The 22,878-nt window shown below is 27.9% G+C and overlaps 1 protein-coding gene across 2 annotated transcripts in view; it reads left to right on the forward strand.

Moving 5' to 3' along the window:
* LOC107449971 (laminin subunit alpha-1) overlaps positions 1-22,878 on the forward strand; it is a 198,571-nt gene that overhangs the window by 99,173 nt on the left and 76,520 nt on the right. For both annotated transcript variants that reach the window (XM_087150090.1, XM_087150089.1), the window contains exons 2-17: positions 848-968; positions 4,801-4,960; positions 6,311-6,553; positions 7,211-7,270; positions 8,747-8,866; positions 8,955-9,044; positions 9,134-9,251; positions 11,083-11,201; positions 13,036-13,197; positions 14,239-14,394; positions 15,373-15,513; positions 16,890-17,045; positions 18,724-18,819; positions 18,917-19,131; positions 21,537-21,648; positions 21,775-21,888. In XM_087150090.1, coding sequence (XP_087006216.1) covers positions 848-968; positions 4,801-4,960; positions 6,311-6,553; positions 7,211-7,270; positions 8,747-8,866; positions 8,955-9,044; positions 9,134-9,251; positions 11,083-11,201; positions 13,036-13,197; positions 14,239-14,394; positions 15,373-15,513; positions 16,890-17,045; positions 18,724-18,819; positions 18,917-19,131; positions 21,537-21,648; positions 21,775-21,888 — 2,183 coding nt within the window. The remainder of the gene's footprint in view (positions 1-847; positions 969-4,800; positions 4,961-6,310; positions 6,554-7,210; positions 7,271-8,746; positions 8,867-8,954; positions 9,045-9,133; positions 9,252-11,082; positions 11,202-13,035; positions 13,198-14,238; positions 14,395-15,372; positions 15,514-16,889; positions 17,046-18,723; positions 18,820-18,916; positions 19,132-21,536; positions 21,649-21,774; positions 21,889-22,878) is intronic.

Below are 22,878 nucleotides of genomic sequence, written 5' to 3' on the forward strand. Positions count from 1 at the left end.
AAATTATATTAAGCTATAAGTAGGTGCAAAACTTAATATAGTTATTATTGAGCTTTTAAATTTTCCTGAATAAAACATGAAAAATTTTTTAACTTTTAATTTTTACTATATTTTTATATTTACTTAACTAAAAAAAATATCCCTTTTCCATTTTATACTTTTTTTAGATTTGAGAATTTACAGATATTCTTTCTGGCATTTGTTATTAATTCTAAACTTCAGACTTGCTGATCACTTTTTCAGTCATTAATTTAAATATTTTTTTAAAATTATCCTTTAAACTGTTTAAATATTTATATCTATGTGAAAACTGGACTTGGAATGATTTGGCTCTTGTTTGATACTAAATATTTAGCTAAATAATAATCCTATGTGAAAAACTAAGAAAAGTAACCAGGTTGATAATAAAAAGAAAAACTCACTGTTAAAGGGTTAATTAAAGAAATTTTAATGGAAAAAAATTGAGTTTTGTAATTTTTAATTAAATTATACTCTGGCATCTAAATCAGTTGACAGATTAATTAAAACTACTCAAAATACGTATCTATATTGCCATTTGTAAAGAATAACATAAACATGTATTGCCTTCCTAGAACGGTCATTATAATTACTGAGGTGAAATCAAATTATATTTAAGATACAGAAATTTTATAAAAAGAATTTAAGCTGGTTATATCTTCCTATTTTTTCTACTTTTAAAAACTTTGATTTATGAACTAAATGTTGATGTGAAAATGTAATTTGATTTAATTTATCATTGATGAGAATAGTGAGAAAAGTTTATCATGATGTACTAAAACTAATTTAATTGGTTTAGTTACTTAAAATTTTTTGTTTCATTTTTCAGAAAGAGGGTTATTTCCATCTGTAAATAATTTGGCTCTAAATGCCATAATTAGTGCAAATGCTACTTGTGGAGAATCAGGTCCTGAAGTCTATTGTAAACTAGTCGAACATGTTTTTATGAGGTTTGTTTTCTTTTTCTATTGTGAAAATTCTATTTCATTCATATTTATAACTCATAAAATATAAATTTGTATTTTAGAGGAAAATAAAACCATCTTATGATAAATGAATAATTGATTAAAATTTTCCAGTTGTTTACTAGGTGTGGCTATTAAATAACCAGACTGTCGCTTCCACGGTAGAACTAAGCATATGCTGAGAGTGTTTGACCAAAAGCTGCGTTGATAGAATCTTTTCTCTTCTGAATGTGCACCTCATGTGAGGGTGAACAATTTAGTCTGGCTGAGTTCTTCGTTTGCATAAAAGCTGTTTTTTTGCTGGGGAAAAAATAAATGTAATAATAAAGCTATGACTTGTGAAATTGCACATGAAGTTTGGAAAAAGCACTACTGAAACTTATCTGGCATTATAAGAAGTGTTTAGCTATGAATGTTTTGTGTCCAAGTTTTAGTGGTTAAAGCGTTTTTAAAATGGCCAAGAAAATTCTGATGTTGAACGTATGTCACGATGTATACGATGTCATGTATGGCTCGCCCTTTCCATATCAAACAGGAATGATGCCTTTTATGATGTTCTGTCTGTTCATTCATTCAATAAAGCTCATCATTTAGTTATTTATTTGTTTTGAAGTTTTCTAAATCATTAAATTTGTTGCTTTTTTAAATATTTTCTGTGATTTTTTTTCTTTCATTTTACGGACTGCTAATGCAGTGAAACTTCAATAACACTAAGTGTCATTGGAAACTAGAAATACTTCGAGCTGTCGAAATTTAGACTAATTGAAAGCTGAATAAAACCTGTTATTTTAACACAAAAACAGAGAAAATTTAAAATCAATATTCTATGTTAAAGGATATAGCTTCTTTCAAACACTGAAAAGGAATTTATTAACATTAAAAGTAAATATATACAACATTTTAATTCCAATCTTAAAAACAGTTACAAAATTAGTAAATTTAAATTTTTTGAAAGAAGTCTATAATTTTCTTTTATTTCTTATTTTGTACTATTCTTTTACCCAATAAATTCTCTTTAATGTTCAGAGCACTAAATACCTCATCTTGAACACTTGACTGTGCCTGAATATATGAACAAAGAGTTTTTGCTGCTGTGAGAACCTGATGATATGCTATAGGAGGAATAATTTTAGAATCCAATTTTTCATCATTCCAATCCTCACAATCTGCATTATCTTTCTCTTTATTAATGGTTAGAAAAATATTTGACTCTGATAAGCATTCAGTCATTTCAAAATTTTCATCTACTTTGACAAAAGTGTTAAAATCAATAGGCATCCAAAGAAAAACAATTCTGGAATTTCTCTTATAATTCTGGTTTAATTTTTTATTTTCCTGATTTTCTTTATTTTGGTTTGAATCAGGTGAGATGAATTGAGCATTACAGTAGCTATTTGAACTTGTACTTACCTTTACTGCTTCCTGGAATTTCTGAATAATCACAATGGCTTCGAGAAGATTGATATCAAGAATTTCTTTTTCTGCTTTAATGTTTCTGATTACTCGCTGGACACATTTTTTTTTGTTATAGGTTATTTATTTTGGTATTAGGTATTGCTTGTTTTGTTTAATTTGGTATAGTTTTTTTTTTATAATACCTTGCTGTTGTTGTGTTGGGAGGATGAAGCTTATCTTAATAGTTTGCAAATTTTAAGTCATTTTAGGATGGGCTGGATGATATTCAATGAATAATAAAATATTTCTCCTTTCACACTGAAATTTGCAGTCACGTTTTGATAGCCATTCTTCAGAAATTGCACTTGTCATCCATGCCTTTTTGTTGTATTCACAATTTTGGACGAGAATTTAATGCCAAAAAAACATCTTGGTTTCGCCAATTTTCCAGTCACTAGTAACTTTAACTACTCTGAGGCAGTCATGTTCCAGCCTTCACAGTTATTCTTTCCTAATTTCTTTTTCTCCCAACAGCACTTCTCTTCTTTGAAATTTTTAAGTATTTTTGAATAAGCATTTGAAAAAAAAAAAAGACTAGTTTCATCTGCAATAAAGAGATCTTCAGAATTGTAGCTCGCTAGCAAAGATGGTAACACATTGTGAGGGTGATTTTCACAGTCAACTTAGCTACATTCGCACTTTCATTGGGCCTTCATTTGCACGTTTCCATTTTTCATTCTAAATTTGTCAAACAATCCAGTACTTGCTTAAAAAGACCTAGTTCCCATTTCTTTTGAAAATTTTTCTCGTATTGAAAATGGCATTGTATGAAACCACCTTGAAGAGGAATGTTTCTCACAATTGTTTTACCCATTCAAACATAGCATTCTCCAGTTCGGGAGAACTTGATTGTTTAAAACGTTTCCTTGCAGATGTTTGATGCAACTTTTCAACTCTTCATTTCAATTTTCAACTCCTTTCCTTAATTTACCTTTTCTTCCATAATCGGCGAAGGAGTGTTTTAAGGACTTCTGAATTCCGCAGCGATTTCTTTTTTCTTCTATTGCCCTTTTCGCTTCCTCAATTTCTCTTAAGACGCTTTAAGTTTTTTAAATCTCTCTTTTTTTTATTTTAAGCTTTAGTAAAATTTTAAATCAATACTAATTTTACGCTGCTGCTCAAAAACCCTTATCAAAAGACCAGCAAAAGTAAACAGCTATACTAAAGCAGAAATCAGAATTCTCCCCCAAAATATGTGCTAGAATGATACAACTGCACATGATCAAAGGTTACTTATAACTATATGTTTATATCCTGAACTCATTGCACCATTTCTCACATCCCAAACAAAAGAGTAGGAATAAACATTTAAGCTTAAGACTCAGAAATTAAAATTAGGGACTCTCATTATACAAAAAGGAAAACAAAAGTTTCTTCGAATTATTGAAAAAAATCGACTTATCGAACTGTAAGTGATGTTAAAAAATTCGAAGTTGAAGCCAATATTTTTGCCAGAGTTTCAAAAATAGTTAGAATTATCAAGACTTTTAGCTATAGACATTCCAGTAATAGAAGTTTGACTGGTATTTGTATAATCTCCTGTTAATTTTTGTAATTTTAAAATTTTTTTATTTACTTCTAATGGCAAGGCAAAACAAAATATCCAAAAGACAAAAGTTTATGATGACAAAAGTAACAAGGAAAAACAATTGTGAAGGCGAGCTAAGTAATTTTCTTAAAACTTCCAGTCTTTCAGTGAAGCACTTTTTCTGAGTTGTCAGAATGTGAAGTACATTAACAGAGTTCAACTCATTAGATCTGCTCATTAGATCTTGACTCATTAGATCTGCAGAATTGCAAAGAGGGCAGCGAGTTTTTAAAATATTTCAATGCAATGGAAATTGTCTGCCAGGCTGTCATCTTCAGTAATAAATGGAAACCATGTTACTGATGTAGATTTTTTGGGGTTGCTTAGAGATTCTTAGCATTTAGTTTCATTGGAAACCTCATAAGTTTTAACTTAATTTTTCTCAACTAAGTTAAAGTTATGTTATAAGTTTTAACTTAAAATTTTGGTTCCCTCGTAAATTAAATTTTTTTGTCTTTTTTTATATTATGCGAGGAAAATGTGATGCTTAATTCAGTTTCATCACATTTTTTGGTGTTAAATACCTCAAGGATTCTGTGTTCATAAAACAGTATTGACTAACTTTTTATATTTTGTTATTATTTATAATTTTTGTCTTTTGTGTATCATTTTGCTTATAATATCATCGATTCACCAGTAAAAGTTTTGTTTTCTATAATATTTATCTATTCTGTACTACATTGGCTTACCAAGTAATATTTTATAGGTATTTTATCACTCATAGGTTTTTCTCCTCAACTATTTAATTTTTATTAAAATTTTTCTTTTGAATAGAGAACCTCAATGTGGTGTATGTGATGCCCGTAGCAATAATACCGAACATAGGCACCCTATCATAAATGCTATTGATGGCACCAATAAATGGTGGAAAAGTCCTACACTTCAAAATGGAAAGCGTTTTGAGTGGGTCACAATAACTTTAGATTTGAAGCAGGTAAAATTAATATTTTGTGGAATTAAATTATATTATGACAAGCACAATTAATATTTTAAAATAATTTTGAGTTTTTATCAGTTTTTGTAAGTTACTAAGATATATGTTTTAAAGATATCTATTTATTTATTTTACATTATTGTAAAGTGATTTAATTAACACATATAATGTTTCTCTGTCTTCGATGTCTCTGATTTCAATGTTTTGTTTTCTAACTCAGTTGCTTAAGATATATGATAAATTTCTGTAGGTATATGATATATACTGACAGATATATGATATGATATATAAGATTAAGATATATTTCTGTCGGTGAAAAAGTATTAAAGAGTCTTTTAATGTTCTTTAAATTAAAATTGAAAAAAAAAAGTTTTAGGATTTTACTGTGTAATTAAACCTTCTTTTACTAACTTTTAAGTTTTCTTTTTTATTTACATGTTAATTAGAATAAAGTTGATTTTCTTTTGCTTGTACTGAGCTCTTCCTTTTTTTTTTCTTTCAAAAATCAACTTTTCTAATCCAATTGTTTTCTAATTTTTTTTTCTTTCATTTCACTAACTTAAAAAAATGTACTTGCCACCGTAGTTCTTTTTCTTTAAAAAAGTAAAAATTCTAAAAAATTGCTTAAAAACTAGTTTAACAGTGTGATAAACTTGTCTAAATTATTTGTAATTATCATGAGTGACAAATTTAGTTGATTTCAGAGTAGCATAAGATCGTATTTGGAGAACTGAATTGTTTTATCAGCTAAAAATCTTCTGAATTGGTGGGAAAATGCTCCAATGGTTTAAAAGTGAATTAAAAACAAGTCTTTTCAATGTTTACATTAATGATCTTCCTTAGAAAATTAAAAAAAATAAAGGACATTGAATGTGCTTTATATGCTGATGACCTAGTACTATGGACTTCAGCATCTAGAAAACACTGCAATAAAATGGGACTTAGGATCAATCAGGCTTTAAAAGCTTTATTTAAATGGTTAAAAGAAAGTCAAATGGAAGTAAATATTGACTAGACCAATGAATCTTCAACCAACTGAAATGAACTTGATATATATAATGTTTAATACTAGTGTCCGAAAAACAGAGGAAGTTACTTATTTAAGAGTGGAATTCGATAAAAACTCAGTTGATATTAAAATGTGTTTTAAAAATTATCTATTTCATATAATAAACCTACTTGTATAGTTCTTTTTTGTCATCTAATATGCTGACATAAAAATCTCCATTTTTATTGTAAAATGGTCTTGATGATATTTTTATTTTGCATAGTAAATAGTTTTATGGATAAAATATTGTTGAATTTCAATTATAAATATCCACTTTTTAAAATTTATATTTGAAATTTCAGGTGTTTCAGATAGCCTATATTATTGTTAAAGCGGCTATTTCTCCAAGACCAGGGAACTGGATTTTGGAACGTTCCAAAGATGGTTTGATTTATAAACCATGGCAGTATTATGCCATTAATGATGCAGAATGTTATGAGGCATTTGGGATTCGACCTACAATGGGAAAACCCAGATATAGAAGTGATGATGAAGTCATATGCACATCATATTATTCAAAGCTTAATCCTCTGGACGGTGGTGAAGTATGAAAATATAATATCAAATCATTTATTGACATCTCTTGTTTGCTTAAAAAATTGTTTTCTGTCCTACATTTTGAATATTTCTGACAGTGTCATTCACACAATATGTCAGTATTAGAGTTCGAGTATTGCGAATTATGAATATTTTTTTAATATTGAATTATAATGTTCCAAAGTGTATTCCCGCAACATATCAGGAATGCCATATCTTACGATAAGGGAATCGGGAATGCCTTATTTCACAATTATTATAGACAATGATAAATATTGAATAGAATAATATTGTGATCATTACATAACCTAATACAGATATTTTATCATTACATATCTTAACACAGATATTATATTTTATCATCAGTTAGACATTTGTTCTATTTGTTAATAAAAATTAATTTTATTGATTTTTATTATAATTTTACTTATAAGGTTTTGATTTAATTTATGAATTTAATTTTTTAAATTAAAATTCAAGCAATTAATTTTTTTTAAAAGGTTAGAAAAAGTTTGCATCTCAAACACACTATGTTATGATAGTTATTATAACTTATTAACACACATTTTTTTCTTATTGCGTTGCATATATTTTATTTTGGAGTTATATTATGTTTTCATAATATGAAATAATAAATTAATTTGTGCTTCTTCATTTATTCTTAGATTCATACTTCTCTAGTCAATGGTAGGCCTGGTGCTGAAGATCCTAGTGATACCTTAAGAGTATGTATATTATTTAATATACAGTATTTTTGCCAAATATTCAAATTTCTATCATATCTTAACACTATATCTAGTATATTTCATCAGTTTATCTATTGTATTTCAACAGCATATCTCTTAATATATTTCAACGTCATATCTAGTATTTATTATCTGCTGTTATTGCAATGCATTTTAACAGTGACAGGGTGCATAGCATCTTTAAAATGCGCTTAAAGGTGCTCTTTTCTGATTTATGTTTTGTAAAAGCCCTTAAAGGTACCAGTGTTTTCATCGCAGAAAAAAAATGGGTGAGAATTTCTCACTCTATCTCAAAAACAGGGTGAGATTTCAAAAAGTGAAGTGAGATTTCTAAAAATTAAAAAAAAAAAAAAAAGCACACACACACACACACAAAGTGACTTGGAAAAAAAATCATTTCTTTAATTTAAATACATTTGTAACATCTTCTAATATTCAAAGCATTAAATATTTTTGCTTCACATCATATGGAAAATGTTCTGCGTCTACTTTTTCATCAGCTATTCTCATTAGGTTGCTCAAATGCGTATTTGTTTCATTTTGATCGTTTCTACCCACATTTGTTTAATTTTCATTTGTCCGTTTCGGAGTGGAAGATATTGCCTTTAAAAGGTATTTGTCCATCTTACATTAAAGCGTAAAAAATTTGAACGTCTTACATGAAGAAACCTTACCTACGGTAAACACGTCGTTGCAGAGAAATGCATTCTGAAAGAGGTTCCGTGGTTCGGAAAGATGGTGTTCTGTTGTTCTTAAAGGTTCTGAGCAATACTGGTAAATAGGGAAGCTAGACAATGGAGAAGAGGGTGAAAATAATGAAAGATCCAGGAAGAAAAGTGAAACAGATTTTATTCTAAATGGCGCAATGAGAAATTTTTTTCAAAATGCGAGAAATTCGCGAATTTTGAAATTGGTTTATAGACTGTGCGAATTTCTCACAGTAATCATTTTTTAATGCCAGAAAAGAAAAAAATATTTCGAAATTCTCACGTTCTCACACTGTAGTGAAAACACTGGGTGCTTTTTTTAACCAGGGTTTGTAAAAAGTGCTTAATTTTCTATTTTTTAAGTTTTATAAAAATATTTTTGAATTTTATTAATTATTTATGTTTATAAATTAAGAACTTTAAACGATGGAAGAAAAATTTTTTTGTTACTGCACAGATCCTAATTATGAATTTTTTTTGGAAAGTGATTAGAAATATTTTTTGGGAGCTTAAAAAGTACTTAAAAGGTGCATATTTTTTGTTGAAAAATCTGGCTACGCACCCTGCGTGAATATATTTCATTATTTTAATTTAGATATTTTTGTACAAATAATATTTTTCATTAATTAATCAAAATTAATTGATGATAGTAATCCTTGAGATACTTTTAGACTAATTATATTTTTTGTGGAAATCACTTACTATATTCAAATTTGTAAGTGTAAATTAAAAACGTTTGTATTTGTAGGAATTTACCGCTGCTCGATATGTTAGATTACGACTGCAGAAAATAAGGACTTTAAATGCTGATCTCATGACAATGCAATCTTATGATCCTCAAAAAATAGATAAATCTACAACCAGAAGGGTAACTGAATTTATACTTTAATATTGTTTTTATTGAAGTATATTTATCTGAAACGTTAAATTAACTATACATGCTTTCATGCTTGCAGTATTTCTATTCAATCAAAGATATCTCTGTGGGAGGTCAATGTGTTTGCTATGGTCATGCAAAACAGTGTCCTCTTAATCCAGAATTAAAAGTAAGGCTTAAATTGTTTTTGCGTTTCTGCTTTTTCATCCTGTTCTTTTATTTGTGGTCATTGAGTCATCTCTACTATTTGTTTTTTAGTTATTTCAATGTAAGTGCGAACATAATACGTGTGGTGAAAACTGTGAACAATGCTGTCCACTCTATCAGCAAAAACCTTGGCGACCAGGAAATCTCAATGATGGAGCTGCTTGTGAAAGTAAGTATTTTTTCTTTATTTTAGCAATAAATCAGGCGCAATATTTCCTCTTGCCAGCTTGACATTGGCCACCGATTGCTTAGAGCTGGGGAGTATGTTTTTTCTTTGAAAATGTTGTGCTTAAAATCAAACTATACCATATTTTTCCTAGAGTTGTGAATTTTCAGTAGGCAAATTTTAAAAACTGGGACCAATAGTTTCAGACATTACGATGGAGATTTTTACTAAGTATGCAAAGATGTGCATCAGAGGAAACTATAATCTATATCGACATTTCTGCATGTTTTTGATGCCTTGTGTTTTGCTTTCAAAAGAAAAAATTCCTGAATTTTGAATAGAAGAGATTAAGAAATTCTCCATATAAACCCAAATCTCTTTTAAGAACAAGTAGATCTTGTGTTGACAGAGTGGGTAAAATTTAAATTTATGTTCTCTTCACTAACATTGATTCAGGTCTGGAGCAGTTTCACTGTAGGAATGTTTAGCAAGATTCCCGAATATGCTTCAGATTATAATATTTTTGTGCTATTCTACCAGTGATCGCATCTTTATAAGAAAATTTCTGATGTTTTTTAATTTTCTGGTATTTTTTATATTTTAATAACTTTTTAGGATATGTGGATAACATTGGAACCATTGAAACTTCTTTTTAAAACGAATATCAATGGCTTTTAGTGATGAATATGTTTTAGTTCTACATTTTCTACATTATTTTTATGGTTCTGGTTACTAAAAAGTTGTCTTACTACATCTGTTAACATTTTGAATGTTGTTCATATTAAGTGAAAATGGTGACAAGCAAAAATTTTAGTCCTAGTACTTTAGAATTGAAATTTATGCCCTTTGTTAATTCATAATTTAGAAAACAGTCATTATTGAAATTTCAAAGTTATTTATAATAAAAAAATGTTATATTATCAAAAAGGAGCTAATTTGCTTTGAATTTTTTCAATGACATTCACAAATTGAGTTCTCAAACCTCACAAATATATTTTTAACTCTTTGTTCTATTTTACTTTCCTTTATGTTCTTTCTATGTGTTGTTGTGCAATATTTAATGACTGAAAATTTTATGTTTTTTGGATTTTTATGTATTTTTTCACTCTTTACACCATCTTGAATATAATAAACAACAAGGGGGTTTAAATATATTTACAAACTTCTCAGCTAGGTTTTTATCATTGGTGAGTATTCAATACTGGATGCATATTTTTTTAAAGAAAGCAATGTATATAGTTAGGTATAAGTAAGTAGGTTTATCTTTTTATTGATATACAGTGACCTAGAAACAATGTATAAAGCAGTTTAGAATGTAACATCAATGCAGAGCAATGTATACAGCACAAATAAGCCATTCTTTTACTGTAATCAAGTATTATCATTGCTAAATCTCAGAATGAAGATAAACTTTTTTCTTCTTTCGTAAATATTTCTTTTTCTAATTCAGTTGCTTTGGTTGATTGGTTGACATTTTAGCACTGATGATGATGCTTGTTTGATATTTTAGTTTAAATATACTTCTAAAATATTCTATTCCTTTGCTTGCCTCTTTTCTTGTCTATTTCCTTTACTATAAACTTTGAATTTTACTTAGTTGTTTCTAAAATTTTTTATTACTTCATTTTCAAATATTTCATAACATTTTTAATGCATTTTTTGTAATTTTTTTATATTTTATTTTATAAAGTTATTTGATTCTTAGTAAAAACACAATATTTAATTTATTTCCTCCACTATCAAGATGTTTTTAAACCAAAGATTTTACTGTTTGTACTTTAATTTCAAAATTCTTCATATTTAAATTCTGACTTGTTTCTTTTTAAATTTCTAGAGTGTCAATGTTATGGGCATGCAGATATTTGTTTTTATGATCAAACTGTAGCTGATAAAAAGGCAAGTTTAAATATTAATGAAGAATATGAAGGCGGAGGAGTATGTATAAGATGTAAGGTAAAGTTATTTTATATTAATCAGTACTTAATTAGTTAACTATTTTTTACATCAGAAAGTGTATTAAATAAAATAATTTCTGTACTTAAAATTTTTTTTAAACAATTTGCAATAAGAATATAGTCATATTCAGTTGTATAATTACTTGTGTCATTACTTATTGATTTTAACAAGCCGTTATTTATTTTTTTCTGGTATTATCTGTGTTATTTAATTCATTATTATCTGGTATTATCATTATTTTCCCTTTAATAACAAAAAAAAAACTTGTTATGAATTATAAAGTTTTAATATTAGAGGATTTATATAAATACAATTTTTTAACATCAATCTACTTTATAGAATCTGTTATCCAAACTAGATTGAACTATTGCTTACTTAGACAACTGAAATTTGTATTATTTAAATTCCTGTTGTTAATAATACTTCGCACTATTTTAGTTGACATAATCAAAGGAAATGTTGTGTCTTCCATTTGTGTTATATTGAAATGTTAGAAATTATTCGTATTATGGAGAAAAGTGATGTATACATCTCTTTGTATACATTTTAATGTTTTGTTTCCAATACTGTGTTATTTTAGCCCTTTCGCGACGGGAAGCACAAATGCGCTTTTATCGCTAAGGCCGGCAGTCTCTCTCGCTAGTGTCTGCCTTGGGCCAGAGGGTTTTTTGCTGTTAAGCCCAAATCCATGAAATAACCGAAATATCAACGCATTGTTTAATAATGTTCTGTAGAGTATTTAAATGACATATGCTTTATATATATTTCTATCGATACTTTATTTATTTAAGTTATTTCTTGTTTAAATATATATTTTACACATTTTATTTTTATTATGTACTTACCATTTAATAAAATTATATATCTGAAAACTATATATATGAATTAAAATTCTTTTATCGTAAGAAAAATTTGAAAACTCTAACATTACACTAAAAACTGAACCACAAATCGAAATACCCAACGCTGTAGCGAAAAAAAAAAAAACTCCCCTGCTTACTGTAAATAAATACCTCATGCGAATTTAAAGAGCCGCCATAAAACATTTCTTTCTCCTCCATTCCTTCCTCCTAAAAACCACGTGTATGTGAGTCATACTACTCTCATTTTGAGTATCTGAAACCATATGCACATACAATGCCATCTTCTGGCAGAAATTTTATTTTTTAAAACATTCCAGGACACTGGCACAAATGAGTGACGGCGAGGGGTGAACAAGAAAACGCTCTGGCACACCAGTATGTCAGCCGGGAAGTGAGTGCATTTCTTGCTGGCTCTCGTATATGTGACAGTCGGCATGAAAGGGTTAAAGATTGAAACTAATCATGTTGTTAGTGGATCACTTTCTGATGTTGTATTGCCAGACTTAATTTCATTAAGATTCAAACTCACGTGTGTGTCATAGTTTTTATGATGCTTTGTCACAATATTCATATGAATTATGAATATCACATTTGAAAGTTTACATTTTGAATGTTATAATGCTGCTCAATAATTTTGCTCAGCCTATTTTCGAGAATTGTTCTTTGTTTAAGAAATATAAAAAGTAATGCATTTGACAAATTCTTCTAATATTCTACATGATAAGTTTTAATTGTATGTATTTTTGAAAAAGCATCTAAGCCTACTGGCTATTAAATTGCATAATAATAAATATTCTTTTGTTGGACATCAAAAATACCTCAAATTTGAAAACCACCCAAGGGAAATTCAGATTACTCAGAATTTTGGATTACTGGAGTTTTTTTTGTAAATATCCCTTAAATTCAAACAAGTAAGTCTTTTTATGTTTATCTAGCAAAACCAATCTAATGATTATAATTTTTTGCAGCACCATACTACAGGAATAAATTGTGAACAGTGTGAGGATGGTTATTACAGGCCTCTAGGAGTAGAGCGCAATGATCCAGAACCTTGTAGAAGATGTAGATGCGCTGGGAAAGGTGTCACTGGTTTCTGTGTTAAAGATGATTCTTATATATTGGAAGGCATTGTAAGTGCATTTTTATTGGACTTTGGCTTGTAAACTTAATGAGTTCACTGTCTTTGTTTTCATTAAATGAAGTTCAACAATTGTTGAGTCATTTTTAAAAGTTATGTATTTTTATAGTTTTTGTATTTTATTTCTAGTTTATATTAATAGCTTGTGTTATTTTAAGCTGTACACAAAATTCGTATAATGTGAATTTATTGACATTTTATTTTTCTAATCTAGTATTAATAAATTTATCAAAATTAAAATGCTTGACTTTGATTCTAATATATACACAGAAATTGTATGTATGAATGAATGAATTGTTGAGTGCAAACAAATGATTTGATGGTTAGCAAATTAAATTAATATTTATAATTTTTTTTCTTCATTTTTATGATTCAAAATGATTAATTAAATATAGAAGGTTCTCTAAATGTTCATTTACTTTGCAAATTTTTCAGTATCTATAATAAGGTGGTGTTAAATTCAGAATCTTTGTGTAGCATCATTTTTAGAAGCATTTTCTGTTCACATAATACTAAATAATTTTTTGTTCATTAAATTTTTTCATTGAAACTTCTGTATTCTGTTTAACAAAGGAAAAAAAGAAATTATTATTTTCATTACCAAAATTTTTTTTAATAGCAGCTATTGATGCAAAATTTCAGATTTTTAGTCCTTTATTATTATAATCTTGTAAAAAATTAGATATTAACAAAATGATATTTGCTAATTGTAATCGAGAGACTAGAAGCAAGGCATAGCCATTTATTTAAATGTTTAACAAAGGAGTTTTATTAATTTATATCTGCTTTTTATAAATTTATCTTATTATTTTTATTAATTTATCCCTGCTTTAGTTTTAATGATTCTAATTAATTTTAAAATATGAATAATAAATATTATAACTTAAAATGATTGTATTTATAAACAGGCAATAGGAAATTTTCAAACACTATATACTTATTATTTTTTGATCTCTGATTTTGATATATATTTTGACAGAATCTTGGACAAAAACTTGGATTTTAAGAAATTTCATTTGTTTATTTATTTTAGTACCCAGGTGACTGTATTTGCAAAGAAGGATTTGCTGGAAGCAGGTGTGATCATTGTGCTTTGGGATATAAGACCTACCCTGTGTGTGAACCCTGTCCTTGTGATCCATCTGGAACTGAAGGAGAAAGTACTTGTGAAGGATTTTGTGTTTGCAAAGTAAAATATAAATTCTGTAAAGCTTTATTTCGCACTTATTAATTTAGAGAGCAGAGGCTCTAAAAACATTTTTGTAGGATATGTGAAGGGTTACAATTTGTTTCATTAAGATGTTTATATCTTCTAAAAGGCTTCAATTTCTCCTTTTTATAAGCTGTGTCAGCCTGAAAATTCTGCCAACATTGTAATAGAATAGTTCAATAAATTAATTATAATGTGTTAATTATTTTGTGTAATTTCATTCTGTTTGTTAAATGAATGTTCTTTTACATCAACCCAATTTTCAATATTTATTACCTGTTCATGTATACTTTAAAAAAATATGTCTGTTTTGCATTTTACTTAAACGTAACTTCTATCATAAATAATTATAACATATCATGTAGCGTAAAACAAACACAACATATTTGTACTGACATAATTAGGCTAAGTTCAAGTTATAAGGCAAAAAATAAAGAAACAAGCGAATGAGCCATAAAATATAAAATAAATAATTAAAATCTTGTCAACATGGTAAAATTGTCATTTAGTCTCTTAAATGCTGTACGAGATATTACAACTCATGTCCCAGAAGCACTTTTTATTGTGTTCATAATTTTTTAAAAGTTTTTATTTATCATTTGAATTTTGCTAATTTGGGCAATTTCGTGCAGATTTTCTTTAAACATTGCAGAAATGTAATTCATCTATATTATCTAATTTTGTAAATAAAATAGACTCTTGTAAAATTTTAAATTTTTCAGGTTTGTTAGGAATTAAATATAAACTCTGATTAAGGGTAGTTTTTACATCAATTCTTCTTCTTTTTTTTTAATTTAAAAAAACTATGCTTATTGCTATTTATTTATTGTATGCTTCAGGTTTGTTAGGAATTAAATATAAACTCTGATTAAGGGTAGTTTTTACATCAATTCTTCTTCTTTTTTTTTAATTTAAAAAAACTATGCTTATTGCTATTTATTTATTGTATGCTTTTAGAAAAATGTGGAAGGTGCTCGTTGTGAGTACTGCAAGCAAGGTCATTACAATTTAGATGCAGAAAATTCAGATGGTTGCACTGCTTGTTATTGTTCTGGTATCACTACTAGGTGTCAACAAAGTGATTGGGGTGTAAAAGTGGTATGTTTTAATCTCTGTGTAATTTATTTATATTTAAGATTTTTTTTCTTTTTCACTGTAGTACTAAGCATTTTGTATGTAAAAAAATTAAATTATGAAATTTTATATGAAGAATTTTTTATTTTAATTTTTTTATAAATATCTGTTTATTTTTCATTGAGTTAATGATATCTGTAGGCTTGTAATATATATATATATATATATATATATATATATATATATATATATATATATATATATATATATATATATATATATATATATATATATATTCAATCATAGTTAATATATTCAAAAATATCACTACTAAAAATATTTTTAATCGAAAATTAAATGAAATATTCAGGTTATAATATAGTTATCAGGTCATGTTATAATGAAATATTGAAATGAAATATTTTTAATTATCTTATATTACATTATGAAGTATCTGAATACTGCAGTATATTAATTTTAAAACAGGATATGTATTTTTAAAAAGTTTTATATTTATTTGTTAATGAGAACAATAGCGTCCCCTCTGCCTAAATGGCATACGTCAACAGCAACAATAAAAGTACTTCCTGAAATGTGAAATGCGTATAAATATTTCTTTAAAATATTAAATTCATATTTCTAATTTTTTTTTGCTGCTTCAAATTCTAAGTAGCTGTTGTACAAGACATCTCAAAAATGCTCGGAAATAATTTTGAGAGAGATAATTGCTTAATAGGGATTGAGAATTGCATAGTAACCTATAATCGGTAATGCCAGTGGGAGAAAGTGGTAACAGGGATAGAAGAACTCAAAAGACACAAGTGAGGGGTAAAAAGAGAACATTTATTGGACATTTGTACTATAGACATACTAGATGAGTAGAGTTCATGATGTTTCAACAGTCGCTATGTGTGACTGACACCCATATAGCATTGATTACCTTACACAGTCACATGTTGGGGGTTTGATAATAGAAACATTACAGATGCTAGTTATGGGATTCATTACAGACTTCATAAGCTTAAAGCTTATGGTAATTGCTTTAAAAGTTCTCAAAAAAATCGAAGTTCAATAAAATGGGTCAGCATGAGAACATCAGGCAATTCTCACTTCTTGTGATGAGAATCCATCAACATAATGGATAAACATGAGGAACTCCATACAATTCTTAATCCTTATGATGAAAATAGATGGAATGATAAAAATCCATCAATAAAATGGATCAGCATGAAGACACCATGCAAATTGTGCTCTACCATGCCTAAAAGTTTATTGCATGGTAAATAATTCACATAGGGCGTCTTATACAATATATATATATATATAATGTAATGGTACTGATTCATATTAAATATATTTTGCATCAAAGTTTTAAACTGTTTAAATTTTTTTCTGAACAGATTCAAACTCTCGATGGATGGACAGTGAGTGATATTTTTGGTCTTCATGTTGCCCACCCATTATACGAAGGTGATTATTTGAAAATTACAAATGAAGCCATGCTTGGTTTTGACAATTACTACTGGTCTGCTCCACCTGAATATCTTGGCAAAAAGGTGGGTTAGGGTAGGTGATGCAAGCGTTTGTTTTTGTTTTGCACATATATATATTTGAAATTCTCTCTTTTTTCCCCCTTCTCTATTATAAGATTTGTTTACTTTTCATTAAGTGTCATATTTTTCAAATTGCGTTTATTGCAAATTTTGTTTTGGAAGTTTATTTAAAGAAAATTGCATTAATTTTTTTGTTTGCTTTATTATTTTCTATAAATTAAACTTTTGTGGTGCGATTTTTTGATAAAGCAAAGAAATTTTGATTTTATATTATTTATGAAAATGATATTTTTTGTTGCTGTGGGCTTCGATTAACATTTAATTTCAGAGAATCCACTGGAATATTTTTTAATATTATTTCATAGCAAGAAAGTGTGACCATTTACTAGTGCATTTAATGTGGATATCTTCGAAAATATGTTGTAGAAAAATCAAGCATTTGATTTTCATGATCACTACCTTTGTTATTGCTCTATGCTTTGCTGTGTTCTAAGATAAAGTGTACTGTTTTACAGCATGTAAGTAGTTAATTTTATAAAAAAATCGGCAGTAGTTTACTTATGCTTATTTTTAAGAAATGCACTGGATTTAATTTTTGCAATCGCCTCAATTTTCATACAATTGGACCCTGTTTATACTGAAATATCAAAGTTGGAATGGGAAATATTTTGAGTTTTGTATGAATAAAGCAAAACAATGTAAATAAAATAGACTTAAAGGTACAGAAATTGCCACATGTGTGTCTCGTTACCTATTTACTATCATATTGTGCTCAGACATTGAGAAAGGTTTTTGTTTATAAAACCAAAACTATAGTAGTTTCATGTGCATTGGATTATTTGGGGATCTTCTGAATATATAATTTTATTGAAAAATTATAATAACACATTATTGAAGAGCAAAGTAAATGAAAGTTCTAAATGTGATTTTAGTTATTTTTAAAAAAAAGTTTTTTTAACTTTTAAATTATTTGTTTAAAGTTTTTTTATGTAGATAATAAGGAATGAAGATTTTGCCATCATTTCTTGTCCACAAGCTTTCAATTCGCAAAATCTGTTAAATCCTTAACAATGAATTGTTGGGGAACAATTGGTTGAATAGCATTAGTACTCTTGGTATTTTAACTTGTTGCAAAAATCGTGGCTTTTTAAAGATACTCATCAACTGTTTGTTGTCAATAGCAGTTGATACCTTCTTCCTCTGACACTTTCATTTTTTTAATAATTAAGAGACTACTATTGAATGTAAAAGATTTTCCAAATTATTTTTTTTAATAGATTTCTTGTTTAAATTTATTATCTTTTTATGTACATATTCTTAAGTATAATTATTTATTGAAATTTAGCTTAATAAGTTGTAGGTACATGACATAAAGTAGTGATATGTTGTCATGGTGGAATATCAAAAAGGAATAAAATGTGGAATAAATAATGTAATAAGATTTTGTCTTTAAGTATGTATGTTTGATGATTAATATATGATGTGTTTACCTTAATTTTTGCTCCTGTGACATTAAATTAAAATTCAATAAGTTCCATAGTATGCTCTCAAACTGTTTTAGCTTTTTTTAAAATGTATATTCAGTCCGTTTTTGATTAATGTACAACAGCATTTCACTAAAGTTGTTTTTGTCCATTTAAGTTAAATTTTATTTGTATTTATTTTATATATATTTCTTCAGCTTTATTCTTACGGAGGAGAATTGAGATATGTTATTGGATATTCTGTAATTGAAGATGATGGTGTTCAAAACGATGCACCAGGTATAATATTGGAAGTAAGAAACGATTATGATTTGTTTTTAAATGTGCAATAGTTTAATGATTTCCTCGAAATTATGTGTGAGGTTTTCAATTTAATAATTTTTCCTTTAGAGCGATATGATTCGAATTGGTTACTACTTTGGATCACGTAAAATTCAAGGCAATATAACAGTGACTCTCCCTCTTCAAGAACGAGCTTGGTCCCATTTAACAGCTGCTGGAAAAAGAAATCGAGCAGTTTCCAGAGAAACATTTGCAGCCGTGATGAATAATCTGTCAAAGATTCTCATTAGAGCTAAATATCATTCTGATCAAGTCATTGGAATGTATGTATTGAATTTTGGAAATATTTCCATTTATATTCATTTATGTACAGTCAGTTATAACAAAGCCCATTTCTTCATTTTTATTAGCTGCATCAACTCACAAAGTGTTAAAAGTGCACTTGTATTTATGAAGAATTAAATAATAGATGCTTTAGATGGCAAGTTTCTTCCACAGTGGAAAAAACTGCCCTGTAAGAAATAGGTTTCTTTCAACCCAAGTGGAAGAAATGAAGGAGACTCTTTTTTTTAAAAAGAAATATCTAATATTAGTACAGTATTTCAAAACAGTTTTTAATTGCAACCTAGTTTAAATAATGGTATTAATTTTCAAGCTATTAAATATATCATTTTTAAATGTGCAAAAACTGAAAAGCAAATAATCATAAAAAAATTAAATTTAATGAATTTCTCAAGATATTAAAAAAAACTGTAATTTAAAAATGTTGTATGTAAATAAGTATAAAGCCTGATTTCATAATTGTACTAAGAATTGTTAAAACGACACAGTCAAATTTTATTACTGCTACTAAATTAACAAAAACATACTACTGAAAAACACGTTGAATTCACAATCATTTATACCATACAAATATTTTAGCAAATCCTGATAAGTATGAAAACTCAAACTGACTCATAAATAGCATAATATATTTAAAATTCTAAAAAAATATATTTTTTAGGAAGATAAGAAAAACTTTTAACTTTATGATACTATATTAAATTTCATTTCTTTAAATTTGAGCTATTCTTATAATATTTCAAAGTATTTTTACTGACCATTTTTAGTTTCTTTCTGTGTCCTGGAAGTAATTGGTTTCTTTCGGAAGAAGTGCCTATCCTAATTATGTTTCTTCAAGAAGTCCCTATCTTAATTAAAAAGTACCATATAACTATAATTATGCATTTTAAATATTGGTAATAGGTCAATGAAATTATAGTAATGGACTACCATTCCTTCAAAGGATTCTTTGCTTGTAATAACTCTTTACCTAAATACACTCTGAAATTAGATTTCTATTCTTCATATTTCTTACTTTTTTGTATTTAATGATCTGTTTATGTTTTTCATACCTATGTTATTTTTCAGAATTATATTCAGTCTTCAAAAATTTAATATTCTGTAGAAAATTATGGGTTTTATTGGTTTTACTGCAGGCACGGGTTGGACAAACAAGTAATTATTCAATTAACTTTTCTACTAATGCCAGGTCAATTAAGCCGTTCTATTTAAGCATGTTGATGATAAACAGAGAAGTCGAACAGATTTCTTTTCTGCTGAGTCCAAGACAGTCCAATGTATATGTAGGAGTGGCCTGATGAAGCTGGCATTTATGACAATGGGGAAAGGGTTTTACCCCACCAGAGAATTTTAGACGTATCAGGTGACTGCAAGCGAGGCACGATAGGCAAATTTGAGTATCTCTCTCTCTGATGCACTCGCCATGTGCCAGTAGTTGGTGGGGAGCAGTAGCCAGTTTTTTTTCAACAACAGATTTTTTGATACAGTAGGGAACCGATTATCCGGAACGGTCGGGACAATCGCTATTCCGGATAACTGATTTTTCCGGTTTTCTGAATCTCTACAAAAAGCCGTTTTTTTTATTGTTGAACCCAACTAAAAAAAAAATATTTGGAAATAATTTTAAAAATAAGAAAAAACAATGAAGTAATACACTAATGATTATTTCCAAAATGATGGTAAGGTAAACATCTTTAAAAAAGAAAGAAAAATCGTAAACTCTTATGAGGAAAAAAAATTTTAAAAAAAATGGCGAGAGAATTTATCGAATTTCGTTCCGGTTTTTTGGTTTTCCGGTTTTCTGATTTCCGGATAACGGGTTCTGTACTGTAGTTCCATAATTGTTAGTTTGGTGGTATTAGAAGACTTGACAGCAACCTTCTTTGGCAAGTTTATCTGCTATTTCGTAGCCATAAATACCCACATGTTATAGCATCCAGCGTCGGTGTATTTCGTGGTGTTGTGAAATGGTTTTTAGTTTATTATCGATGGAAATACTTGTACGGTCACCAATATTTAAACGGTCTTTCAGATGTTGGAGTGCACTGTGGCTATCCGTCAAGATTCATATGTCTTTAAAGTTGTTCTCTTCAGTGATTACCTGAAGTCCAATCTCAATTGCAAAGAGTTTACTTTAAGACAGAGCTAAAGTTACATCAGAAAAGGAGATATTTTACATTGAGTAGTTTCCATGTAAATTCCACTCCCTGCTGAGTCTTCAATTTTACTGCCAATGTAGATTTTAATGGTTTTAGAAATGTTATTAATGACTTGCAAAGCCAAATGCTTGAGATGATTTGAGATGAAATTTTTTTTATTTACAGAAACTTTTATTAACTTTTAAAATAAAAATTAACCTTTATTGATATTTATTAAAATTTTTCAGTCTTTATAATGTAGAGATGGAAATCGCTGATCGTGGATCTAGCAGTTTGAAGAAAATGGTTACTGTTGAGATGTGTGAATGCCCTCTAGGATATTCAGGCTTATCGTGTGAGGTAATTGAATTAATTTTACTGTATGTCTTTTAATCATATTTTTTAAAACAAAATAATTCAATTTTGTAATTGTTCTGTAATTTTAATATAATGATAAAAATATTAATTGTTTTTGTATATTTTTAGATTTGTGAAACAGGTTACAGAAGGGTAAATGAAATTTTGCATAAAGGTGTTTGTGAGATATGTCAATGTAACGGACATTCATCTACATGTGATCCTTTTACAAGTTATTGTAAAGTAAGACATCTAGTTCTCTTTTTAGATTTTTTGTATATTGCATATTTCTACGTAATATCCTTGTAACTAGGGAAAAAGTGATGCACTTTAGGACGCTTTTCATATTTTATTCTCTAGATGCAGTGTGCAAAAAAAGGAAAAATTAAATGAAAATAAAAAAAATAAAAAAGGCACATACTAGGATTGAATTTTAATAGTTCAAGGAGAAGACTTCAAATACACTAATTAATTAGTGTAACTGATGTTTTCAGTTAAGAAATCAGATATAAAAACATATTTTCGCTGTACAAACATACCTTTTTTGTGGCAGATTCGGATTTCTGTTTGTGGATTATACTTTTAGTTTGCCGTTAGCCTTTTTTTAAAAGTAGTCTTGTATATGTATACTGTACCAAAAAATGTCCTGAATTTTTTAAAAAAATATTGTCCTGATTTTTTCTTTGACCCACTATGAAGCCTGCTTATCCGCATTGCTTAAAACCCTGAAATGTAATGGTTATTTTCAACATTGTGAGTATTTTGACAAATATGTCAAAGAAATCAATACTTCGTCTATAAATTATTCACTTGCTAGTCTTGACAAATTTGTGAACAAAAATAACTGAGATTCTCTAAAATTAAATTTAATTTCTATTAACTTACCAAGTTAGCTAAAAAGAAGATATTACCAATTACATTTATTGAGAAGAGAATTAAATGAAGTTTAAATTTAATTTTAACTAAAGAAAATATAAATTTCAATAAAAACAATGTTTAAAATCGCAAATGATGAAAATTGATAAAAAATCTATACACGTTTTGGCGTCAAGGTGGTTTAACTTCAATGGCAAAAACGGTATAAACAGCGATGATTAAATTCCCACAAAAGCTATGTCATGATAATGACCTAATCTCTAAATTTCATGTAGAAAATATGTTTAGCTTATTTTTGCACGAGAAAAGCAAATCGCTGTGGTCAAACTACTTCTAGTTTTATCTTAATAAGTATTT

The sequence above is a fragment of the Parasteatoda tepidariorum genome, chromosome 8 (genome assembly GCF_982258835.1).
Source record: "Parasteatoda tepidariorum strain Cologne lab strain chromosome 8, Ptep-v5.0, whole genome shotgun sequence".
In the NCBI taxonomy this organism is placed as follows: domain Eukaryota; kingdom Metazoa; phylum Arthropoda; class Arachnida; order Araneae; family Theridiidae; genus Parasteatoda; species Parasteatoda tepidariorum.